The following is a 23,789-nucleotide window of genomic DNA, read 5'->3' as shown; positions in this document are numbered from 1 at the left end:
CCAAGGTACACAGAGTCTTTAGACTTAGAGGCTTGTTTTATGATTTTTCCCCCCTAAACTTAATTTATTCTACATATCCCATGGCAGAGCTAAACATTTGTGGGTCTTTGGCTGCCAGAACTGGTGGTGGATCCCGTGGGGCCGAGTCTATGCTTGTTGCAGAATGGAAGGGTCGCTTCCTCCTGGGGCATGTTTTCAGAGCGGGTTGTGCTAATTCAAACAACACTTTTCAACAAACTTATTCATGAATAGAACTTATGGGATAAGTTGATTCTAGGATAGCAATCCATTTGTTATTAGCCTTAGGGAAGGTATTTTGGATTGGGTAGGAATTGATGTCTTCCCTTTGCCTGTGACCTAGGGTGTGACTCTCCTGGATTTTCTTAGGACTCAGTGGGACCCAGGAGACTCAAGGGCTGAGAAGAGCAGGGGGCCCTGAGAAGCCTTTCAGCCTCTCCTATTACTGCATGTTGGTATATGAAAAAATTTGCATTTAGATCTCTACTCAGGTGAGCAGATGGGGTCATTTAAAATCCCTTGGGAGGGTATAGCTCAGTAGTAGAGAGCATGCTTGGCATGCACCAGGTCCTGGGTTCAATCCCCAGTACCTCTATTAAAAAAAAAAAAAATCCCTTAAACAGAAAAAGATCTCAGCAACAGGATTCCCCCTTCCCAGGACCTGCTATGACAAAGATTTTCAAGTAGCTGACAAACGTTAGTGAGAAGAGCGAGGTATGGTGGGAAATGAGAATTAGAAACAGTGATTCCAGATTCGTTCATTTAACCAATAGATGTTTTTATTGTGTGTCAGCTCTGTGCGAGGCCCTGTGCTGGATGCTGGGGATTCAGTGGTCAGCCCTGCCCCTCACAGAGCCCTGCAGGCCAGTGGGGAAGACAGAAATGATTTGACAAACCACACACATAATGGAAATCGTGATTAGGGCTGTGAAGGAAGAGAACCAGGCTTGGACATAGAAGGTGGAACCCAGTTGAGACTTGTGGAGGCAGGGGGCAGATGGCTCCCCCGAAGAACTGATATTTGATCTGAGTTCTGCAGGATGAGTAAAAAATAACCTGGGATGTTGGAGGGCAGTACGGGCAGAGGGATACGGTGTGAAAGAGTGTGACTCAAACTTCAGTGGGCATCAGCGTTACCTGGGAGCTTTCTTAAAATGTACATGTTTGCATCTCACCCCCAGAGAGATTCAGTGAATCAAAGGTGGGGCTGCCAAATTTCTATCCACCCCGAGAGGATTGTTTTTTTTTGTCTGTTTTGTTTTTAATTTTTTTGAAGTATAGTCAGTTTACAATGTGTCAGTTTCTGGTGTATGGCATCATGTTTCAGTTATACATATACATACATATATTCGTTTTCATATTCTTTTTCGTAGGTTACTACAAGACAGTGAATATAGTTCCCTGTGCTGTACAGAAGAAATTTGTTTTTTACCTATTTTATATATAGTAGTTAATATTTGCAAATCTTGAACTCCCAATTTATCCCTTCCCACCCCCAGCCCCCTGGTAACCATGATTTTGTTTTCTATGTCTGTGAGAGTCTCTTTCTGTTTTGTAAATAAGTTCATTTGTGTCCTTTTTTTTTTTTAAGATTCTTCATATAGGTGATATCATATGGTATTTTTCTTTCTCTTTCTGGCTTACTTCACTTAGAATAACCATCTCCAGGTCTACCCATGTTGCAGCAAATGGCATTATTTTATTTTTATGGCTAAGTAGTATTCCATTGTATATGTATACCACAACTTCTTTATCTAGTCATTTGTCAATGGACATTTACATAGCTTCCATGTCTTGGCTATTGTAAATAGACTTGCCATGAACATTGGGGAGCATGTATCTTTTTGAATTAGATTTCTCTCTGGATATATGACCAGGAGTGGGATTGCTGGATCATATGGTAAGTCTATTTTTAGTTTTTTGAGGAATCTCCGTACTGTTTTCCATAATGGCGCCACCAAACTGCATTCCCCAGGGGATTCTGATACAGGTCTTTCTGGAGAAATACTGCATTAAACGTTGTTGGGGAAGCCCTTTTCTTCCCCATGGGCAGTGCTTGCTGAACGCCAGCCTCCTTCAGAAGGGTGAGTGCTGTTAGGTTTGGCATAAGTGGAACCCCAAGCATTCAGGGGAACCTTGCCAGCTTCCTGGTCAGGATGAGTTTTATGAGGTTCCTTGATGGAGACGCCACTGGCTGTGGCCAAGGCGGGTTTTCCCTGCTGGGGCTTGTGGGGGGAAGTCAGCGTGATGTCCCCACGTGGCAGGAAAGCTAAGACCAAGCCAGCAGTTTCCTCCCTGGCGAAGAGCTTTCTGGAGGCTGTGGGGCCATAACCGGCATACAGGGGTCTGTAAGGCCCCCCAGATTCTCATCCCCCTTTCTCACTGCTGCCTCCGTTGGCACAGGACCTAAGGAAGTTGAAGTGGCAGGGCTGTTCCTGGGATTGGAGCTTCCAGTTAAACTACGTCATGTTTTTTCCATTCTCGGTTTCAAGTCTCTGGTTGTATCAGGGAGAAGCCTTGGTGCGCTCTCCTTCTTTAAAGCTCTGGAACACTCACTCATCTCTTTTTCAATAGAGAAAGCAGACCTCAAAACCTTCTGCAGGCAACAGGGGCGAGATCCAGCTTAATAGTTGCTGGGGCTTTGTTCTTTTTATTTTGACACTGACTGTCTATGGATGGTAAGCAGGGCTGGTTTTCTGTTTCCAACAGCCATATCAAATTTCCTTTCAAAGTAAATTTTAAAAGATGAGGTTTCCTTAAAGCAAAATAAGTAAATGAGAGAGTTAGGGGCACAGACTGTAAATGATGTATGGGAACAACTGAGTCTGGGCAGGATGGGCCCTGGAAGCAGCCATCTGCATCTGGATTTTGCATCTCGTTTTATCCTCATAGCAACCCTGTGAGGCAAGACCAGTCATCTTCCCCGCTGACAGCGGAAGTGACTTTCTCCAGGAAGGGGGATAACTCGCCCAGCCTGGCCGACTTCCCTCTGCTGTCTCTGCCTTCGGTGATGGGGACACGGAACCATGCAGTCACTGCCTGTGCCCCTCAGCTTCCCTGCTTGCTCTGCTTCCTGCTTTCGGGGCATTTCCCCCTTCTGTCTGCAGCTGGAGCTGCTTTGCGAGGAGCAGGCAGGGCTTCCCCCACTCTCTGTCCCGGCCTCCTTCCTTTCAGCGTGGGGAGGTGTGGGTCTTCATTGTTGCAAGCAAAGGACACAACTTGAGGGCACTGGGCCCCGGGGTCCTGACTGAACTGCTTTTGGACACAGTTTATTCCCTGGGTGGTCCAGAGCCCAGTTTCAGACTTGTTGACATGTGACAATTCAGTTCTGCTCAAGGTTGACAGGATTATTGTGCTCTTGAAAATAGTCAATGTGTCCTGGAAAGCCCGGGCTCCTTCTGGGGAATCAATTTGTGTGTGGCTTCTATTCAGAAGGCCTCAGCAGTCTACATTTCTTAAACAAGTGATTAGTGGTATACTCAAGGTCTGATTCACTGGGATGTTTGCGTCCAGAAGGAGACCATCAGTCCAGTCGCCACCTCGGAAACTCTCCGCCCTCTGTCCCTCTTGGTTCTGTGGCACCGGTGGCTTCTGAAATCAGCCCACAAGAAGTGCTGGCGTCCTTGGCCTGGGAGTGTTTGCAAAGGGCAGCCCCTCACTAAGCTGCATTTGGAAAATAAAAGTTGGGAAAGACTTGCTGTGTCTGCTTCTAAGTGTCACACACGCTGTTGTTCCTTGCGAATACAAAGGACATGGTGGGGTTTTTTTTGTTTGTTTTTTGGTTTTTTTGTTTGTTTGTTTTTTTAAAGTAGCCATTCATCTTATCTGTAGAAGAAACCTCAGGCTCTCTTCCCTCCTGAGTCATTTCAGGGCAGCGTCTCCTGGAGCCCTGGAGAATGCAAAACGTTCCTGGAGGGAGAGCTGCCCTCTCCTTGGAAACTCAAAAAAAAAAAAAGAAGAGGAAGCCTCTTCTCTGCAAGTTTGTAACAATCTGTCCACCACAGCCGGCCGCCTTCCCTTTGACCCACACGCCAGAGAAGCAGGCTGATTCTTCTCTATCTGCATATCGGATCGTCAGCTCACATATAAGAAAGACTGTATTTTAGGGGTTGGTGGCTAGCAGAGAGCCAAGGCCCTGGTACTGATTTGTTCTGTCGCCTGGTGAGCCATCTTGCTCCCATCTCTGCATCCATAGCATAGGGAGGAGTTTCCTCCCCAGGGTCCCTGGAGCCTTTGGGGACAAGAGAGAAGGGTAGATGGGGAAGGGACTGGAAAGGGTTAAGAGCAGAACATAGTTTTGCTTTTCTCTCGCCAGTTTCTGAGCAGTGAGGACTCCATGGCGCACACTCAGCCCCACATCTGTCTTCGTTAGGAGTTGTTTACAAAGAACAGAAATTCACTCAAGCTGGCATCAGTAGATTGGGTTAGGCTCTCAGAATACAGCTGTTAATCACGCGGGCATCCAGATTCAGGAAATAGGGTTCAGCTGGGACGCAGCGGCACCAGAGCAGGATTTCAGAAGCAGGTCTCTCCTGCCCTCCTCAGGGGCTGTGCAGTTTCTCTCATTTGCTTCTCTGTCTGCTGACGCTCTGGTGTCTGTCTTCCTCGCTTCCCATCTCCGTTCCTTTGTGAGAAAAGTGGGCTGGGATACTGTGTGTTTCCTTGCTTGTGCCTTGTCCTGCCTCCAGTTTACATAAGTCTCTGTCCCCACCGCCACCATCCTCTAATCAGTACTTCCCCGTTTTCACATCCCTGCCACACTTAGAAAATGATCACTGTTTGTCTTCTGGGATAAAGAGACAAGGCCGGTTGTCACCAGAGGCCAAGGACTCTTTGAGGGGTGGAGGTGGGGGGTTCCAGCCGCCCTAAGGGCTGAGAGTATCGATGTGGCCCCTTCCTCTGACTTCTCTGTAGCACGCTGGCTGGGAAGCTCTGCCCTTACTGAACCGAACTTTGTGTTCAATTTCTAAATCTCCAGGATGGAGTAGGCTTGGTCTCACATCAAGTGTCTTTACCTGCTGCAGTCACCTGTGGCCCGAGGCTGGCACCTGTGGAACAGACATGCCCCCCGGGGTCCCCACTGCAGAGGTGGCGGGGGGTGCATGGGGCAGGGACTGGCATTGCAGGTGGAGCATCCAAATAGCAAGCAGGTCCAGCGGCTTCTCAGGCTCCTTTCCTCCCCTGAGGGCGAGGACCTTTGTCCTCAATCTCTGTTGCTCCACAGCATCTGGCACAAATCCTTGGTAGGATTTAGATGCTCAGTAAGTACCCATTGTTGGATAAGCACACCTGGGTACGTGCATGGTGTACACAAAGTGTTCACTGAGGGAGACATTGACCTATCTGGGAAACTCAGCCGTCTCCCCTGCCCCCCTGCGTCTTGTCCCCAGACGCTGCTTCACCCCCATTTCTCTAGCACATCTTGCAACCAGGGCGTTCGTGCCATTTTCCTCTTTCTTGTTGCCATCTGAAGTCTCAAACGGAGAGCCGTTAACCAGTGAGGCAGGCTGCCTGTGTTTTTTTCTCAGTATGAGGCATTTGGAACCAATTGTGAGGTGGCCCCTTGGAGTTAGCTGTTTAGAAGTAAAACAACACACACTAATACTGCATTGTAAAAATGTCTTTCCGGCCAGTGTCTTGGACTTTTGTGTTTCTGTGGAAACGCCCGTCTAAATTTCCTGCTTGATTTTTTTTCTTAATGGTCAGACATTAACTTGGCAAATTCTACTATTTTTTAAATGCTGCTGATGTCAAAGCAAGCAGCGGGCCAGGCCATGCCTTTCAGAGATAAGAAACCAGCATTCACTAACTGGAAATCAATTGCTGCTGGTTGACATCCTGCTGAGAGTGACAGAGACCCTCGGCTTAATCAATTTCATCTCAGATCCTTCCCTCGTCCTGTTTTAGAACAGCTTTATTTCACACAAAGAGAGGTGTGAATTGATGTTTCTTTGTAGGACTAAGGGGATATAATACTTTGTTCTGTATTTACTCTCATATTTATTTCTGTATGGGGTACGTAGCTCTTTTTCACTTATTCTACAGGAATCACTTGGATGCATAAATCCAAGGACATGTGTTTGCAGCTCTCACACATCTGTCTTGAATTTCATCTTTTCCACCCTGTCTTCTACTTTCCAAACAATTTACCTCCCTCCTTCTCTCTCCCTGCTGTTATTTATTTCACTATGCGGTGAAACCCTTTCATTTCAAGAGCTGGCGGAGGGGAACAGTGTAGGCCACGATCTACTTCGATGTAAAGGCATCTGGGAGCCTGGCGAGCACAACTTCTTTGTAGAGGATGCGATTCCTTTTGCTCGGGACACAGCTGGTCCAGAGCACAGAGCTGCGTGGCTGCCCCTGTGTCCAGAGCTCTGGAGGAGCCTGGCTTGCTGGGTTCCCAGTGAGGTAATGTTCTTCCCATCCTGGACCAATCCAGTCCCATCTGTGGAGGGCCTTCCTGTGCCAGGCTCCATGCAGAACAGTCCCTTATGAGTCTCCTCTTTGATCTTTTATTTATTTATTTATTTTCCTCCCAGACTGGGAATTTCTCACATCATTGTAAATGTTTCCTCTCCTCCCCTTGTCACTTGGCTGGGGCTCTAGGGAGACTTCCTGAAGCAGGAAAGTGGTAACAAGGGATTTAACTGGGCACTCAGAAAGTTCTGCCAAGAAACAGAGCTTTCTATGCAGCCAGGGCAAAAACCCAAAAAGCAAAATAAAACAAAAACCCTGACGAAATAACAATCAAGTAGGAAATGGAAGAGTCCTCTGCTGAGTGCTTATGGCTCCACGCTGGACCAGGTATGGAGGGTGCTGACATGATAAACATCTCACAGACCACACTTCCTGCTCCTATTTTCATTTGGAGGGAGGACCTGGAAACGCTCACCCTGAGGCCTTGTGATTTATAGCGTTTGGGTTAGTAGGTGTTACGCAATCGCGTTCCTAATCTACTGGAAGCTGCAGAAAGTTTGGAGCCTATTTGCCTGATTTTCTTTTTTGGATAACAACTTATTTAGTAGCTGTTTAGGAACCGTGGTGAATGGGTGAGGACGAAATACCAGCTTGCGTGTCTTTTCATGCTGCTTCTGTAGGGTCAAATGTGTGAAGCTAGTAAACACACCCTTTCTTGGCCTGAACATCACCACCACCACCACCACCATCATCATCACGTGTTAAATACCTAGCAGACGCAAGACACTGGAGATGCAAAAGCGGCATAAGCTTTAGTCCCCTGGCGGAGCTCGTCTGATGAAGGAGATAAAGATGGTCTTTGGTTTCGAGCCCTAGAAGGATGAATACAGTGGGGTTCTGGAACGGTGGAATTCTCTTTTGCTATTGACTTGATGGATCACTTCACCTCTTTAAATTTGCTTGTTCTTGTCATTTATGAAATCTCGCTCTCTTTCTTGTTGGATCTTTTTACCGCGGTACCTGGTCCTAGGGGTCTATCGTGTGCAGTACGTCAGTGCTGGACGTGTCATTCAAGTGCTGAGTTGGAGAGTCAGTAGAAAACCAGAGCCTGGAGTTCCAAGGTCATGGTTTGTCAGTCCACCGAGAACTGAGGAGGCTGGGGGAGCTCTGTTGTCCTCCCTTGAGAACCTGCACTAACGCCATCTCCTGGGGGAAAGGTCTGTTTTCAGATGAAGGAGGAGTCTTAGTATGGATTAGACATTTTTTTAAAATAAAACCTTGCTCGTATATATATGTTTTTTCAAAAGTCCCTTTATCAGCTCTGGTCAGACCCCAAATTTGATGGCCTTTCATCTTGTATTCAACCTCGAGGGATGGATTAGTTGGGGTAACTTGATGGTATCTACCATCTTCTGGCTGAGGAGGAGGGAGGGTGGGAGATAACACTGCCTTGACAAGCAGCTTCCTCCAGCAGAATCCCCAAATCTGCAAGGGATATCACTCTTCCTTCCCCAGGGTCCTTACTCCTAGGGGTCCTTTCTTCCCTTTTTTTTTTTTTTTTTGTTTCCATCTTATGGGCCCTAGAAAAACGTGGTGTGCAGACCCTCAGAATTTATTTCTCTTTGGTTTGAAGGTAAACATTCTGGGTTGAACTTGCATGGTGACTTCGTCTCTCAAAGGAGGTGGCAGATCCCAGATCCCAGTGTTCCAGTAAAAACACACTGCTCAGGGTGAATGTGGGCATACTTCCCGGGGCTATCAGCAGAGGGATGGATCCGCAGTGACACAAGCCACAGAAACCGGACACCCTCCCCCCAGAAGCGATTGCCTTGAGGGCTGTGATGTGGTCTCTCCCTCCCATTCCACATCGATTCTGGCTCATTGTCCTCTCTGCTCTGAAAACTCCTGGCTGCTTCTTTAGTTCTTTTTTCTTTATGGTTTTGGCCCTCAGCTGTTGTGACCAGCCACCCTCTTAAGGTTCCAAACCACTATGCCCAGCAGAGGCAGCTATACCAGATGGAGCTTTAGGAGATTCCTCTGTCAGCTTGTGAGAGCTGCAGCATGGGGAAACCAGCCGCCTCTCCCTCTGTCTGTGCTGTCAGCCAGAGAGGACTTGGCAGCCACATGTCCCTTTGTCCTCCGGCAGCTGCTCATCTCCTGGCCTGCTGAGTCGTGAGGGCGGGCAGTTGTGTGCCACAGTCCATGAAACTCTTTAATTGGTGTTGCAAGGGGGACCAGGTTCCAAGTAGAACGAACAAGCCCGAGGTGAATGAGAGGGATTAAGAAATAGCGTGCATTTCAGCACTTTTCAAAAGCATGAGCAAGCAGAAAACACTGATGTTTTGGTCTTTATATTTGTGAGTATCATTTCTTATCTCTTTAACTCCTTGTTGTTGTTGACTGAAGACAGTCTAAAGGTGCAGTTGTCTGAGAGGAAGTTTAGTGGCCAAGGGGCTGGGTGAATGACTCCTAGGAAGGAGGGAGGAAGGAAGACGGAGGCGGTGGCCACTGTGTCCCTGCACGTGCAAAACTGCTACCCACTGCCGGTGCCGGCAGCCAGACCCCGGCCTCTGAGCCACGTGAAACACCACTTTTTAAATTGTCTATCTTCTCACGTCTGTCCGCAGGGCCACCATCAGCCCCTGTTGTCTGCGGGGGTCGTGGTTAGAATTAGTGTCCATTTCTTACTTGTTCTGCTACCCACCTCCAGACCCTACCCCACCTTATGAGAAAGAAGGATGTACGGATGAATGCTGGTCCAGAAAGCATCTTCATTTCTACGGAGAAACGGAGCTGTTGCTCCACCCATAGCTGTTGCCGGGGGAGTAGACTCCACTCTCCCCTCCTTTGTCAGAGTCTGTCCGCTTACCTTCGGACAGAAGGGCTCTTATAAACTATTCTGTATTTATTTGTGTGGATTATTCTGGGTCCCAGCCCTGGCAGGGACCCAGTGGCCCTGTGGTGTCCTGCTTGCCATGGTCAAACACTGTTTATCAGGAGCCCATGCAGTTTGATTATGTACAGTTGCCCTAAATGAGCTTTCATCCGAAAGATTTCATCAACTTCTGTACCAGTAGACTCTGGAAGGGCACCCATTAGAAGCGTTCTCGTGTGTGCCAGGCACAGTTCTCAGATTAGCGTCTGTATTATCTATCATCATGGTAACCCTAGGAAGTAGGTACCATGGGGCCATTTTGCCATTGAAGACAGCGAGGCTCGGGGAGGCTGTGTAATTTGTCCGAGGTGGCGGAGCTAGGGTTCAGACCCAGGCCATCTGCTCCCGAGCCTGTGCTGTCACCCACTGCACCCTGTGCAGTGGGGATTCGGGGCTGCCAGGACATAGCGGCCCACTTGGAGGAAGGATGAAGGGGCAGTGGTGGGTCTGTGTTCACCCTCGTAGTGTGAGCCCTGTGTCCTGGGCAGGGTCTTTGGTAGCACTTCGGAGCAATAAGTTAGGATGGAGGCAGAGCTTCCTGTCAACCGGTGAGGTGTGTGGTGGAAGGCTGGCGGCAGACGGGGACAGACATCTCTTGGATAAAGAGATAAAAGGAAGCAGTGGCACAGCAGATCCTCCACCTGGTACTAGCAGCAAAGTGATTTCTGTTGTAAGAGAATATTTTGCAGAGCAAAGTGAGGCTCCTCAGAACTTAACAAGTCCCCATATCACTGGTCTGGAAGCACCCGGCACTTACTCTGAAGGGATGTCCCCGGCCTGTTCCTCTGTCTGCAGGTGTCCCAAGTTGATACAAGGCCTAAGAAGTTGTTTACCCCGTGCCCACCCCCCTGCGCCAAAATCAGAACCTGCAGCTGACAGGGCTGCTAAACCAGGGTCAGAGGGGTCAGCACATTTCCCACTGAGGGTCAAGGAGAAACGGCAGTGTCCTCTAGGCTGCATGGTCGCTTGCGACATTTACTGAACGCTTACTGTACACCAGGCAGCATTCTCAGCCTTACACGTATATTAATCGAGTTCATTCTAATGGCAGCGGTATGGAGCAGCCATTATTGTCTTCCTCACGTTACTCATGGGGAAACTGAGGCTCTGAGAGGTGAAGTAACTTGCCCCAGATCACCCAGCAGGGATGTAGTAGAGTTGGGATTTGAACCCAGGCAGTCTAGTTCCAGAATCATGTTCTTAACCCTTTTACCCACACCATACTGCCCTCTGATAGGCGAAAGTACTGAGGAGAAATCTGGCTGACCACCAAGGACCAAACTCAGCCCTGAGCTGTTGGTTCTTGGGGCCGCCCCGGCTTGGAATCAGAGTGGTTACCGGGAGGATGTGTGAGACAGTAAGTGTGTTTGATTGAACATGCAGAGCCATTCCTGGCCTGTTCACTAAATTAGATGGAGCCAGGCTTCCTTCTGGCCCCTTTTTGCTCATTTCTAGCAGCTGCCGCATGTTATGCCTGAGCAGTAGTTGTAGCTGTGTGTGTGTGAGTGTGAGAGAGAGAGAGAGTGTGTGTGTGTGTGTGTGTGTGTGTGTGTGTGTGTGTGTGTGTGTGTGTGTGAACAGATATAGCATACCATGGCCATTTTTACCGTTTTCCACTTATGCCGTAAGGTTCCTGAAAGCAGGCCTGGTGTCTCGCACCCTTCACGTCCCCTGCAGCACTGTGTTTAGCATTGTAAGTGCATCACACCTGACAAATCTCTGCTGGAGTGCGCAGCCCAGCTCGGTCAGCTGTCAGTCAGCTAGAAAATTGGCTGTTCTGAGATTTCGAGAAATGAAGAGTAAATTGCTAACGTCTCTTCTACCCAGCCTTGTCTTTTACAGCAGCCTGGAGTAGCAGATGTGGACTTGGAAGGAGGGCATGTGGTGTATTTAATGCCTGGTTCCTGTGTATGCAGGAAGCAGCATGGACACATTCTTTTGGAAACCTCACACCCCATGACCCTTAGGGCACAGATCCTCTCTCTCAACCAGCTGTAGTGAAGGGGAAATTGATTGTTAATCTAGCTTCCGAGCTGCACATCCACTCGGAGGGCTTTGATTTCTTGTAAGCTGGTGCAGGTTCCAAGCAGCCTGCCCCAGCCCACCCGCACCTCTTCCTTCATCTCACAGGTCCGTTCTCTGTGTTGGCTGCAGGCAGAGGAGAGCTGGGGAGGGGAGAGGGCAGGGATCAAAGGCACTTATTAGATAAAGGGAGAAGAGCTCTCATCCCACTTGCACTTATTTGGGGGCAGTTTATTCTGCAGTTTAAAGAGCCTTCTGGGTCCCCAAGTATCCCAAGGAACAAGGAAGAATCTTGGTCATCAAGAAGCCTTTAAACAGCTGAACTTGACTGTATAGCTGGGCTTCTGGTTTGGCTGGCCCATCGACGGTGCTTCCTCTCTCCTTTCCTTCCTTCCTTCCATTTGCTCCTTCCTTCATTTGTTCACCGTCATTTACTGAGCACACAACATGTGCCAAGCGTTGTACTTGTCCGACCACAGTACCAGGCTGGGAAAATTGCAGTCACAGGCCAAATCGCATCCTGGGAACCATGCTTCAGAAGCAAGATTTGGTCTCAACTCTGGGGATCTGAGGACAAGGTCCTGCTGGAGCAGTGAGGATGGTTCTGGGATGACAAATACAACAACAGTGGTCATTGACATGAATAATAGCAGCTGACACTTGTCTAGCACCTCGTCTGAGTCAGGCCCTATTCTAAGCACTTTGTGGAACACATCTAACTTCACAACAGAGGTGTAGGTATGGTTATCTCCATTTTGCAAGTGAGATAATAAGAGAGGAGCTAGGTAGCTTGCCTGAGGTCGCCAGTGGCCAGAGCAGTTAGACCTGTGCTCCAGAGCTGGTGCTGAGTAACTTCTAGTGGAGGGACTGCCTTGACATTGGAGAGGGGGGAAAGGGGGATTTTCTTTCCCTGACTGCATATGTAGTGGGCTTTGGTCATGTTTGGCTTGAAGGACGGGGGCCTTTCTGAGGATCTGTTTTCACACGCTGCTTACTGAGAGGATGGTATTGGCCGTAGGCAGCGTTCGGTGGAAGGGCAGGGGTGAAGTTGCCCGGAGAGGGCTCTGGCTGACCTGGCCCAGGAACTGCCTGATGAATCCGACATCTGTGTTAACTTTGGCTTGAGATCACAGATTTGCAGCAGCTGTTGAGAAATAAAAACTTAGCCCCCCTGTCAAGCGCAGGACCCAGTCCTCAGAATGAGAAGCAGATTCTGCGTCACCCTTGGGAGCTGGGGCTTCTCAGAAATCTCCAGGTTGCGTGTCCCTGTGGCCTGTGTGGTTCTGACTCATCCCCCAGGTTGTCAGATGGGCTGGGCTCTGTAGTCGGCATTTTTACAGTTTCCCAGTTCCCAACCCCAGCCCTTTTGATATTTGCTTCATTGTTCCGTGGGTCACTGTGAAAGCGCCTCTGGCCGGCATTCCTAGGGCGATAGTTCCAACCACAGCCTTGGAGTCTCTAACCAGAACCAGCCGCTGGGCTGACGAGTGGGAACTTCTAAGTAACCCGAGAGCCTGGTTTGTCATCCTTCTTGCCTTTAGCCAAGTCAAGCTAATATGGTCTCCTCTTTCTTTTTGTCTATTTCAACTTTGCTGCCTTGCCTCTGAGTTTTAGACTTTGGGGCTTTGCTGGGACCCATTCTATCTGAGTCGCCTGGCCTTTGGGTAGCTATGAAAGGAGGTGGAATGTGGCATTGAAATGAACTTTGGGTGGACTTTGTGCCGGGACAGTGACTGGAGAGAGAGGAAGCTTTGGATGTGAAAGTCACTGAGTCTCTCCCACCTACAGTCAGCGTGGCCCTGCTAACAAGCCTGTTCAGGAGCCCTTAGCCTTTTCTGAACTGATGACCAGTGGGAGGAGCTCCTACTCTCAGCCCGGCTCCCTGCCCCGGTGCTGGGATGGGAGTCTTGGAGCCAGGTGCAGGGATGGGAACCTCCTGACTCAGCTCCTCTCCCTCCTATACCCGTTTGTCGCCGACTGTATGGGATTTCACACTTCAGTCTTCTAAGCCAGAAGGTGAGGAAACAAGGTAGGAATTCCTGTCAGAATCAGACATGCTGTCAGTGTTCTCTTAAGTGGAGAGAAAAGCAAAATCCACAGAGTCAGTTTAAAAAAAAAACTCCAGATGCCCTTTTAAAATCTGAGAATTCAAATAAGAGGTAGGAGGGAGAAAGAAAGGCCGGGGGGAGGGAAGGCAAACAGACCACATAAAACTGGCCCCAGTGCATGTATGTGTTTTGCAGAAGGTGCTTATGGCAAAAATCCCACTTGCTACAGAAGGAAATCCCCATTTTCTAAAGAGGTTTAGATACAGCCCACTATACAGTTGATTGAAATTGACAGGAAAATGTTTTTGAAAAGGATACTGACAAGACAAGGGGGAAATAAGCCTAAATTTGATTCAGATATTAATGATGTGTCCTGTGTGTGATGCTTTAGTTTTCAGAGCATCTCCAGACACGTCACCTCGTTTAAGTTCTGTATTCATCCTGTGATGTGGGTATAACTGTGCTAGGCGAGCAGGCGTGACCTGCCCAAGGTCTGGTACCATGTCACCCACTGACATCTATGGAGATGTTGGGGCCAAAATATAAACCCAGGACCCTCGAAACCCGTTTGTATCCTCCACCACCATTATTTCTTCCCACGACGAACTCTGAGATGACGAGGAAGCATTGACCAATGTCAGGAGCATTGACACTCCTGACTCTGGTTAAATGCTTTAATGTCATACCAAGGAAGACTAAGAACTCATTTCTTGGGCATCTTTAGAAAGCAAGTGACATGAGTGCTCTGTCCTGGGTGGTTCTGATCTTCACCATCCCGAAGGCAAAGGGATGAACTGGAGACCACTGGTGGTACCCAGTTCCCGAATGAGTGTGGGAAGATGGCAGCCGCATATAGTGAGATTTTAAGCTCCCATCGTTCACCATTGCATCATCTTAGAGTTTAGGCAAATGCTGACTTTTATTAGAGGGAATTTTCATGACAGAAGTAAAGGTGGGGCAGTATCTTAGCTCTCTCTGAATCAAGGTCAAGCCTTGTGTGCTAACATGAACTCTTAAGACAAGAGGGTCTTTATCTGGGGTCTGTAGACCTCTTAGGATCAGACAGGTTCAGTAATAGGCTTCCAGGAATTCACAAAGTCTATGAAATTACACATAGACTTTTTTGTGTATGTCCATTTTTCTCTGGGGAAAAGATCTATATATGGCATTTATCATTAAAAGTGTCTGTGACCCCAAAATGGTTATGAAACCAGTGTTTTAAGAAGCCTTTTTGAAAACCTTTAGTGGACTTTAGGTGTCACCCACACTTAAAAAGGCACAGAAGTGAATCTTGGTGATCATTTCTTTAAACTCATGTCCTTCTCATTCCCAGTCGGCATAAGAGAGTCATCGAAGTGACCCTGTGTGACTTCTAACGTAAGGTTCACTTTCTGATCCAGGTGTCAGAATGGACATGGTTGGGATGATCATTGCTATGCCTTCTGCACAGTTTCAGAGCAGAGTAACGAGGGGCTAGACAGACAGTCCCGTACAAATCTACTAGTCACTGACGAATGACGTAAGTTCCTAAATAAATCACTAGCATACAAAATTAGGCCATGATGTGTCAGTCTATGGAAGGACCAACTTTTCAGTGTCCGATGTGAGTCTGACATTTTTTTCCCCACCAAACCAGTGGGCCTTTACTTGGAAACAAGATCTGACAACAATGGATAAAACACAAGCTACCACTTCCTGACTTCTTTGAGATCCAGTGGGAAAGAAAGGGGAGGGTCCCTAGGGAGGGAGGAAGATAAGGGTCACCGAGGTTGCAGTTTCTTCCCTCTGTACGGAGGATGCTGGGAGAAAAGACATGTCTGTGGTGATGTGATGTAGGACGAGGCCGGGTATTTTAGCCCTTCTGACTACATGAGGGACCCCCAAAAAGCTGAGCCCTTCCTTATCTGTCAAGGGGACAGCACCTCTATTTTTAGTCTTAAAAGGTACTTACTGCACTAAGCAGGCCAGCCAGCCTTCAGGTCCTCCTTTTATAAATCAGCTGGGAGATGGTTCTGACTCACACTGAGTGGCCCAGCATTTTGGGGCTGGGTTGCCCAGGTAACTAAAACCACCATTCCTCAAAAAATATCTAACCAAGAGCCGATCACAGGCTTATGTTTTGAGTATAGTATGGGTACCTCCATTCTATTACAATCCTATTGCATCTGCTATCTTTAAGGCTCACAGCCTGCAATTACTTTAGGAAACAGTCTAGCTACCAAAAAGAGAGTCTTGTTACAAGATGCCGTTTGCTTGTGGGAGCCCCAAGACCCTGGGGAGATATGATTATAGTGATCCCTTAATAATACATGTGAGCAGAGATTTCTTCTACTAAAGCAAGGATGGTTTAACCTTAGAGTGGTTACTAATGAAATGTACCACAGCCAGTCAAAAGAATAACCTTAAAGTAACCATCCATTCCTGATAAAAATTTTTGTTCAAAAAGTTATGGAAGGCTATTTTTTTTAAATTGTGGTAAAATATACATAACATAAAATGTACCCTCTTAACCATTTTTAAGTGTACATTTCAGTGGTGTTAAATGCATTCACCATCATTCATTAAACCATCACCACCATCCATCCCCATAATGCTTCATCTTTGTAAAACTGAAACTCTATACCCATTAAACAATAAATCATTCTCCGGCCCCCCAACCGCTGACAGCTACCATTACAGTTTCTGCCTTTGTGATTTTGATTACTTCTAAGCACCTCAGTTAGGTGGAATCATACAGTATTTGTCTTTCTGTGACTGGCTTATTTCACTTAGCGTCCGTCCATATTGTAGTATATTGGAGCATATGCTTCCTTTTTCAAAAGGCTGGTAACATTCAGGACTGTTTTGTTTAACATGTTAAAGGATAACTGTTTCAACCCAATGGTTGGTATTACATATGATAGTAAAATATTACAGATATGACGTTATGGTCAAGTAGAAGAAAAGGATGCTTGCTACTTAATATTGTCCTGGAAATTCCAGCCAGTGTAGTTCTGTAAGAAAAGGAAATAAGTGGTATAACTACTGAAAAAAGAAGATGAAGTTGTCTTTATTTGCAAATAGCGTGACTTTCTATTCAGACTGAAAGACTACTTGGAAGTGTATATAGCTGACCCTTGAACAACATGGGTTTGTACTTTGCGGGTCCACTTATTTGAGTGTTTTTCACTAATAAATACTATATAGTACTGCAGTGTCCACGGATGGTTGAACCTGCAGATGTGGAACCGAGCATGCGGACGGCCCCCTAAGGGACTTGAGCATTCCCAGATTTTGGTCTCTGAGGCAGATCCTGGAACCAATCCTCTCTGGGATACTGAGAGATGATGTTATATTTAAAAATTAGCTGTTTTTACAACTCTGCCTTTCCTTTTGTGACCTAGATCCCACCTTTTTGCCTATTCAAGGACTTTGTTTTTACACTTCTCCTTCCCATCAGTTTTTTTTCTTTCTCACCTGGATTATTCCCAGTGGCATGTATCTCCCTTCTTTAAAATATCCATCCTCTGACCTCATCTTTAAGAAATCCTCCCTCTGACCTCATGATGTGTTTTTCCAGCTACAATCCCATTTCTTTGCTCCCTTACAGCAAAACTCTTAAAGAGAATTGTCTGGAGCCACCACCTCAGCCCCTGAGCTCCCATTTTCTCCTTCCCTTTTTATAACCTCTTTTCTTTTTATTATTCACCTCTTGATGTTTCACATCAGATTTGTCAGAGTCCCAGGCCCCCTGTAGGAATGTGTGCTGGACCGAGCTGCGCCCCACCCTCCCTTTTCATCCCAGTCTGCTTTCCAGCTTCACCACTGCACCGACTCCTCCTTGACTCCATGAGGTCATATGTGACCTTTGGTGCCACATCCACTGGTCAGTTCTCTGTCCTCATCTTACTCAACATCTCAGCATCATTTGACACGGCCACCTACTCCTGTCCAAAACACTTTCCTCACCAGCCTGTTGGGACACAGAGTCTTCTTGTCTTCCTATGTCACTCATCACTCCTCAGCCTGCTGGCTCCCCTGGGGTCTCTTCTCTTCGCTGGCCACATCCTCTCCTTGGATGACCTCACCCAGGCCCATGACCCCTAACAGCATCTAGGCACCGAGGATTCCTGATTCATATCTTGTCCCTCCCACCCCACAATCCAGATTCATAAACCATGGTTAATGGGACCCCTTGACACACTTTTGCTCAATCCCCCAAAACCACAATATGGTACCTGCGTGGTCTTGTTCTTTCCCTGCACCTTCCCCACATCCATCTGTCAGCCTCCCCTATTGATTGTCTTCAGAATATGTCATCATGTCCCCACTTCCTCAGCTGCTACAACCCGCGTCTTCGCCACTGCTCTCAATTCCGGCTGGCTCTTCACGGGGCCTCCGCAGTTGAAGTTCCAGGTGTCTTTCCCTGCAGTCTCTTCCTCCACAGCAGCCCAAGTGACCTTTTAAAATGTAAATCAGATCAGACCCCTCCCCTGCTAGCCCTCAAAGTGAAATGGCCCGGTATTGACATATAACCTACATACATCCTCCCGGATGTTTTAAATCATCTCCAGATAGCTTATAATACCTAATACAGTGTACATGTAACATCAATAGTTATACATACAAGTAAATACTATGTAAATAGTTGCCTGCATTTGGCAAATTCAAGCCCTGCTTTTACAAACTTTCTGGATTTTTTTTTCTGAATATTTTTGATCTGCACTAGATTGAATCCGCAGATGCAGAACCTGTGGACTTGGAAGGCTGACTGTTCATATAGAATAAAATTTCATTCTTTTTACCAGTCTACTGGGCCTTAAAAATCTGGTGCATGAGTGCCCTTCTGACTGCATCGTGGCCCCGCTCCCTGACTGCATCCACTCTAGCCTTCCCCATTCAGCCTCCCGGTCTCTACACAGGTTCCCTGGGCCTCAGGTGACACCCCCCCCACCCCTTATGTGCACGTGACTTGCTTCATATTATTGGGGTCTCTGCTCAAATGCCATTACTTCAAAGATGCCTTCCCAGAGCACGTGCTGAGACGTGTACCATTCCCTCCAGCATGCTTTTGCTCTTACCCTGTTCTGTTTTTCTTTTATGACTTATAAGTGCCTGAAATTATTTTTCTCTCTATGTTCTTGCTTACATTGTCTGCCTCTCCCACTAGAATAGAAGCTCTGACTTCATCTGCCTTGTTCTTTTTCTTGTATCTTTTGTGCTTAGACCAGGGCTGGCACGTAGCAGGGGCTCAGTTAATGTCTGTTGAATGAATTTCTGCACTTCCTACTTGTAAAAAAACATACTGGGAAAAACACTTATAACAGTAAGATATATTTATATCTCTTAAACATCAGTAAGTAAAAGAAAGGTGAGCAACAAAATGAGATATCATTTTTTTTCCTATTAAACTGGGAAAATTAATGGTCACGATAATGTTGATGAAAGTACCAGGAAATGGTGCTGTTGTTTGCCTCTGGCGGAAGTAGAAAATTGTCTAAGCTTTCGTAAATGGTGAGTCATGGGTGATTTTTATCTCGATTTCTGTGGTTTGCTATGCTTCCCATTTTTCCCAATAGTTACTTCCAGCCCCCCCAAATAATTACTCTTTAAACCAGAAAAATCTGATCATTTTAATCCCTGCCCCCTACCCCACTCTTTTTCTTTTATTAACCTGGCTGGATGCTGGCACCAGCAGACTTGTAAAGCTAACCCCAGCGGTGGGATGGTCTCGTTCTGTTGTTGAACCACTTTAGAATGTTGAATCTGAATCTTGTATCGTGTTTCTCTAGAATAATGCAAAATCGGTCACTGAAAATGTATGTGCAGAGTTGCTCTTGTTCTGAGGTATGGGCTGGTTCAGGGAGCCCAGTGGAAAAGTGGGGCTGGGAAAAACACACAGTGCTGACGGGGGCCGCCCAGTTAGAGCTGGGGGTCCCACAAGCCTTCCTGTCAAGATCCAGGTCTCCACTGGCAGAGGAGGCCTCACGTTTCTTGGCAGATACCCTGCTGGACTCCCTGGCTGCTTGGGACTGAATTAAAAATGGTGTCACAGCCACACGTGCCTTTGCCTTGACATCCTTTTCTGTCCACCGCTGGACATCTGATGCCTGTTTCCTTCGACCCTTTTGTACCCTGTTCTGCCAGTGCCACACAGCCAGCCCTCCTGTTTGGGCTCCAGGCCCCTGGAAGGGAGGCTCACAGACGAATCACCAGTAGGCCATCCTGCAGTCTCCCCTTATTTTCTCTTTTCTGGAGGCACCTTGATAGTTCGATATTTCGTTTCATTACATTGCTTTCTGGGCTTAGCAATTAAGTTCCAGAGAACCCGGTGACCCACCTGAACAGTGTCCACCCAGGCGGCCATGAGCTCACAAGGGAGTCAGCATAACTCGGCTCCTAGCCCTTCTCGGCCCGCTTAGACCCTGGCCCTTGGACAGCTGGCACAGCCAACCACAGGAAGCTGCCAGGAGACTGGGGATCATTTTGAGTGGCATGGGGAGCTGCGGGTTGGGGCTGGCTGAGGCCAATGCTTCCTAGTGTTTGCAGGCTGAGTGGCACATGCTTACAGTGACTGCTGACATCCCCAGTGCAGGGACCTGGCGATGTGGGGAGATGGGCTGATTTTAACTTACTGGGTCTTCTGTTGGGCACCCTTGCCCCTTCTCCCTTGGGACCAGGGGCCATGGCAGAGCAGGGGAGCAGGGAAGCACCTGCCAGCTGATAGGATAGGGAAGTACCAATAAAAAGCCTGCCTTCCTGCCTTTGCCATCTGGCGGAGGTCTGATTGTGTTTGAAAGACGCTTAATCCGTCTTCATCTTCATGCCTCTTAGAGACATGCCTACTGGGGAGGGAGGAGAGAAAAGCTCACCTAGAACGAGCATGGTCCTCCCTCGGCCTCTGCCGCGGCTTGCGCCCTGGTGTGACTCAGATGCAGGTTCCCCTCCACGTGTCCCTTTTGCCTGGTCAGCCCTACTTCTGATCAGTAATTCACTTACCTGTACTTTAGTGTTTTCCAGCCCATCTGCCACTCAGGCCCGGGGGAGGGGGGGATCCTTGAAAGAATTCTGCAATTAACCCAGTATGGACTTAGCCAACTTCTTTTACTTTTCTTCTTTATAGCTTAAACTTTGGAACAAATATCGAATTTCCAACATTCCATCACTAATATTCTTAGACGCCACCACGGGGAAGGTCGTGTGCAGGAATGGGCTGCTGGTGATCCGTGATGACCCGGAAGGTAAGACCTTGGCATGTCCATCCCCACTCCTGCCCCCGCCCCCCTGCCCCCCTCCCTGCTGGGCGAGAGCACAGGAAGGAAATCCACAAGAGTAGGTTTATTTGACTAGCGGATATTGTCTTGATGAAATTATAGTGTTCTGCCGGTCATGGTTAAGATTTTTAGAGAGATCAGAATGTTCCTCATGGGGGCTTTAATTCATGGGCCAAAAGGGGATGGAATCTGAAAAAGGCTGTTCAGCTTGGAGGGCTGTGGAGGCTATGGAGAAGCAGCTCGAGCCCAGATACTGACTCCTAGTGCTGTTTCAACGGCAGCTGTCACCTTCGTAGTCAGAGGCAGGCAGAGTGATTCTGGGTTCCTTTCTCATGAATATATCACTGTAGCAAAGCTGCATCTCTGTGATGCTCTCCTGGCTGAGCGGTGAGGGCCCCTCGTTTCTTTGTGCTGCCCAAGGCTCCCAGCCTTGGTGTTGCTGACCGGCCGGATGGATGGCCGTGCCTGGGCAGCTCTCGTCTCCCTGCTCAGAGGCTGTCCGGGGCCTGTTTCTTTCCCCTGTGCACTGGAGTCATAAGAGGGTTCTAAGATCTTCCATCCCTCACTTAACTGATCCAGTTAGAGGGTTCAACCCTGGTCACAAATTTTCCCAGTAAACATTTTACCTGCTTAAAAGAATTGCCCTCTAAAAACAAGGGTAGGTAGAAGCAAGCCTTTACCTTCTGAAATATAAACACACACACACACACACACACACACAGTGACACACACACACACACACGCACACTCTGAAGCTTTTTAAAAACACAGCTTCCCCGGCCCCACCCCCAGAGATTTGGGGATCCATTTTTTCGGGGTGGGCTTCCCATCCTCCACCCACCCCAGGCGAGTTTGAGGCAGTGGTCCGGGACCACCCTGTGAGCAAACACTCTTCTGTGGAGCACGGAGCATATCATTGGCTCTTCCTGCCTAGGGTTTACGTGTCATCAGAATGTCGACCATCTGGGTTGAGTAGTTACACTTTCCTTTCGCTGGACTGAAATTCTCATCTCATTTGGTTCCCCTGGGCCCCAACCCAGACCAGCTGAATCAGAATCTCTGGGGGTGGGGCCCAGGAGCATTGTATTTTACAATTCCCCAGCTGGTTCTAAAATGCAGAGTTGAGAGCCACTCAGAGTCCAGGGTTGGAACTGAAGAAACGCATGGATAATGCCCGAGGCAGTGATTCCCCAACTGCCCCATCCTCACAGTCGCTTGGGAAGTCATTTTACTTTGTTTTGGATAAACGTCTTCAGCCTTGCCCCCGGATGCTGAGACGGAGACTGGGGCTGGGGGGGTGACCTGGGCTTCTGTACTTTTCAAAAGCCCTGGCCTGTGATCATCAGGTACAGGACCCACTGCCTTGCGGGAAGGTAGGGCTCTGCAGTGGTGAGCCTTGCCTTTATTCCTGTGCTTTAGCTGCCCAGGACTTGCCAAATGCTATGTGGTGATAAAGTTGTCATGCCCTGCAGCCCTGAGGCCTCTGGGATCAGAGGCCACAATGAAGAGTCTTAACAGTCTCGCCATCTGTTGCCTGTTTCAGGTTTGGAATTCCCTTGGGGACCTAAACCCTTCAGGGAAGTCATTGCAGGGCCCTTACTTCGAAATAATGGGCAGTCCCTGGAGAGCAGCAGCCTGGAGGGGTCTCACGTGGGAGTCTATTTCTCCGCACACTGGGTGAGTGCTCGGTCCCTCTTTAGTCCGGACAGAAGGGAGCCGTGATGCTTCCACCGAGACCAGCTGGGGTTGCCTTCTGGAGGTGTGACTGCTCCAGCGTCACTGCCTGGCGTTCTCGTGTTCTCCTGTGCCTGCTGCATTGCTGGCGGACGACACATGCTTATTATTATGAACAATGATAGCAGCAAGAAAGTGACTTGTTTGGACTGGCCTAAAAGGGTCATTCTCCTCACCCGTTCTGGTGAGGCTCCTAACAGTGCCTGAGAGAGTTCGTTTTAACTGCTGGCCGCTGGTACCCATGTGGGTGTGTGGGGCCTGTGCTGGACGATCCCCATCACGAGAGGCACGTTTGTTTCTGCCTCGTCCAGACACTGGGTCTTGCTGGCCTGGCGTCTGCTGGCAGGTGGCTGGGAAACAGGGAGGAGAAGGTAGGATGAGACGTGGCAGGATCCCACTCGTGTCTTTCAGTGTCCGCCCTGCCGAAGCCTCACCCGGGTCCTGGTGGAGTCCTACCGGAAGATCAAGGAGGCCGGCCAGAAATTCGAGATCATCTTTGTTAGTGCGGACAGGTACCATGTGCTGCGGAGAGGGGCAGAGCATCTCCCCTTCCCCGCAGGCGGATGTCTCTTGCCTCACACTTCTCGCCTCGTTAGTGTAGAGCTTGGGGATAGGGGTTGAGGAAGACGTAGCTGGGATTGGCAGAGGGACAGATACGTTTCATATTTACTTGTCATTGTCTGAAGAGGAGCCAAGAAAAACCCGCTCTTGCTGTAAAACTGGGGGACATCCCATTTCCAGCCTGGGGCATTTGAGCTTAGAATGCATTTTTCTGATTGGTTCAGCTTTTTGGATCGCGGTGAAAGGGCATGGAAAGGGGAGGATGGAAATAAGAGAGCCAGAGATTCGTGGGCTGTGACACCTATCCTAGATGGCTGTGCGGTCCTTTTTCCTAGCTCTGGCCACGGGCTCTATCCGGGGGGTCTCCTAAAAACAAGAACAGACATTCTTCCTGGAGCCCGTCAGGGTCTTGTAGCCTCAGTTTCCTCTGCTACTTGCCCTCTGACTGGCTTTACTCATCAGGGACTCCTTCATCTCATAACTCCAGCCCCAGTTCAGACCAAGCCACCAGGCATTCTGCCTCTTAAGTTCCAGTTCAAAGAAGGGTCTCTGAGATGCCAACACACGGAGGGCGTCGTGTGCACGGCGTTCTCCTTGACACCTGCGTAATGCTGTGCTCCATTTGTTGGTCCATGGCCCTGTCCCACTGCTCCCCATCCCCCCGCCACTGCATGTGAGCAGGGCAAGCTTGAAGCTATGCCACGTGGAGAAACTGCTTCCTTTTTTAAACCTTTAAAAAACATCAGCTTTACTTCAGTAAAGCGCACACATTTTAGGTATACAGTTCAGTGAACTTGGACT

The 23,789-nt window shown here is 48.3% G+C and overlaps 1 protein-coding gene across 1 annotated transcript in view; it reads left to right on the top strand.

Annotated features, from left to right (window-relative positions):
* The window catches only part of NXN (nucleoredoxin), a 127,082-nt gene that overhangs the window by 88,584 nt on the left and 14,709 nt on the right, over positions 1-23,789 (top strand). Inside the window, exons 2-4 of the mRNA XM_031469717.2 lie at positions 20,543-20,660; positions 22,237-22,370; positions 22,839-22,939. Of these exons, the coding sequence (XP_031325577.2) occupies positions 20,543-20,660; positions 22,237-22,370; positions 22,839-22,939 (353 nt within the window). The remainder of the gene's footprint in view (positions 1-20,542; positions 20,661-22,236; positions 22,371-22,838; positions 22,940-23,789) is intronic.

This window comes from Camelus dromedarius, chromosome 16, assembly GCF_036321535.1.
Source record: "Camelus dromedarius isolate mCamDro1 chromosome 16, mCamDro1.pat, whole genome shotgun sequence".
In the NCBI taxonomy this organism is placed as follows: domain Eukaryota; kingdom Metazoa; phylum Chordata; class Mammalia; order Artiodactyla; family Camelidae; genus Camelus; species Camelus dromedarius.
This window is presented reverse-complemented; position numbering and strand designations above follow the sequence as displayed.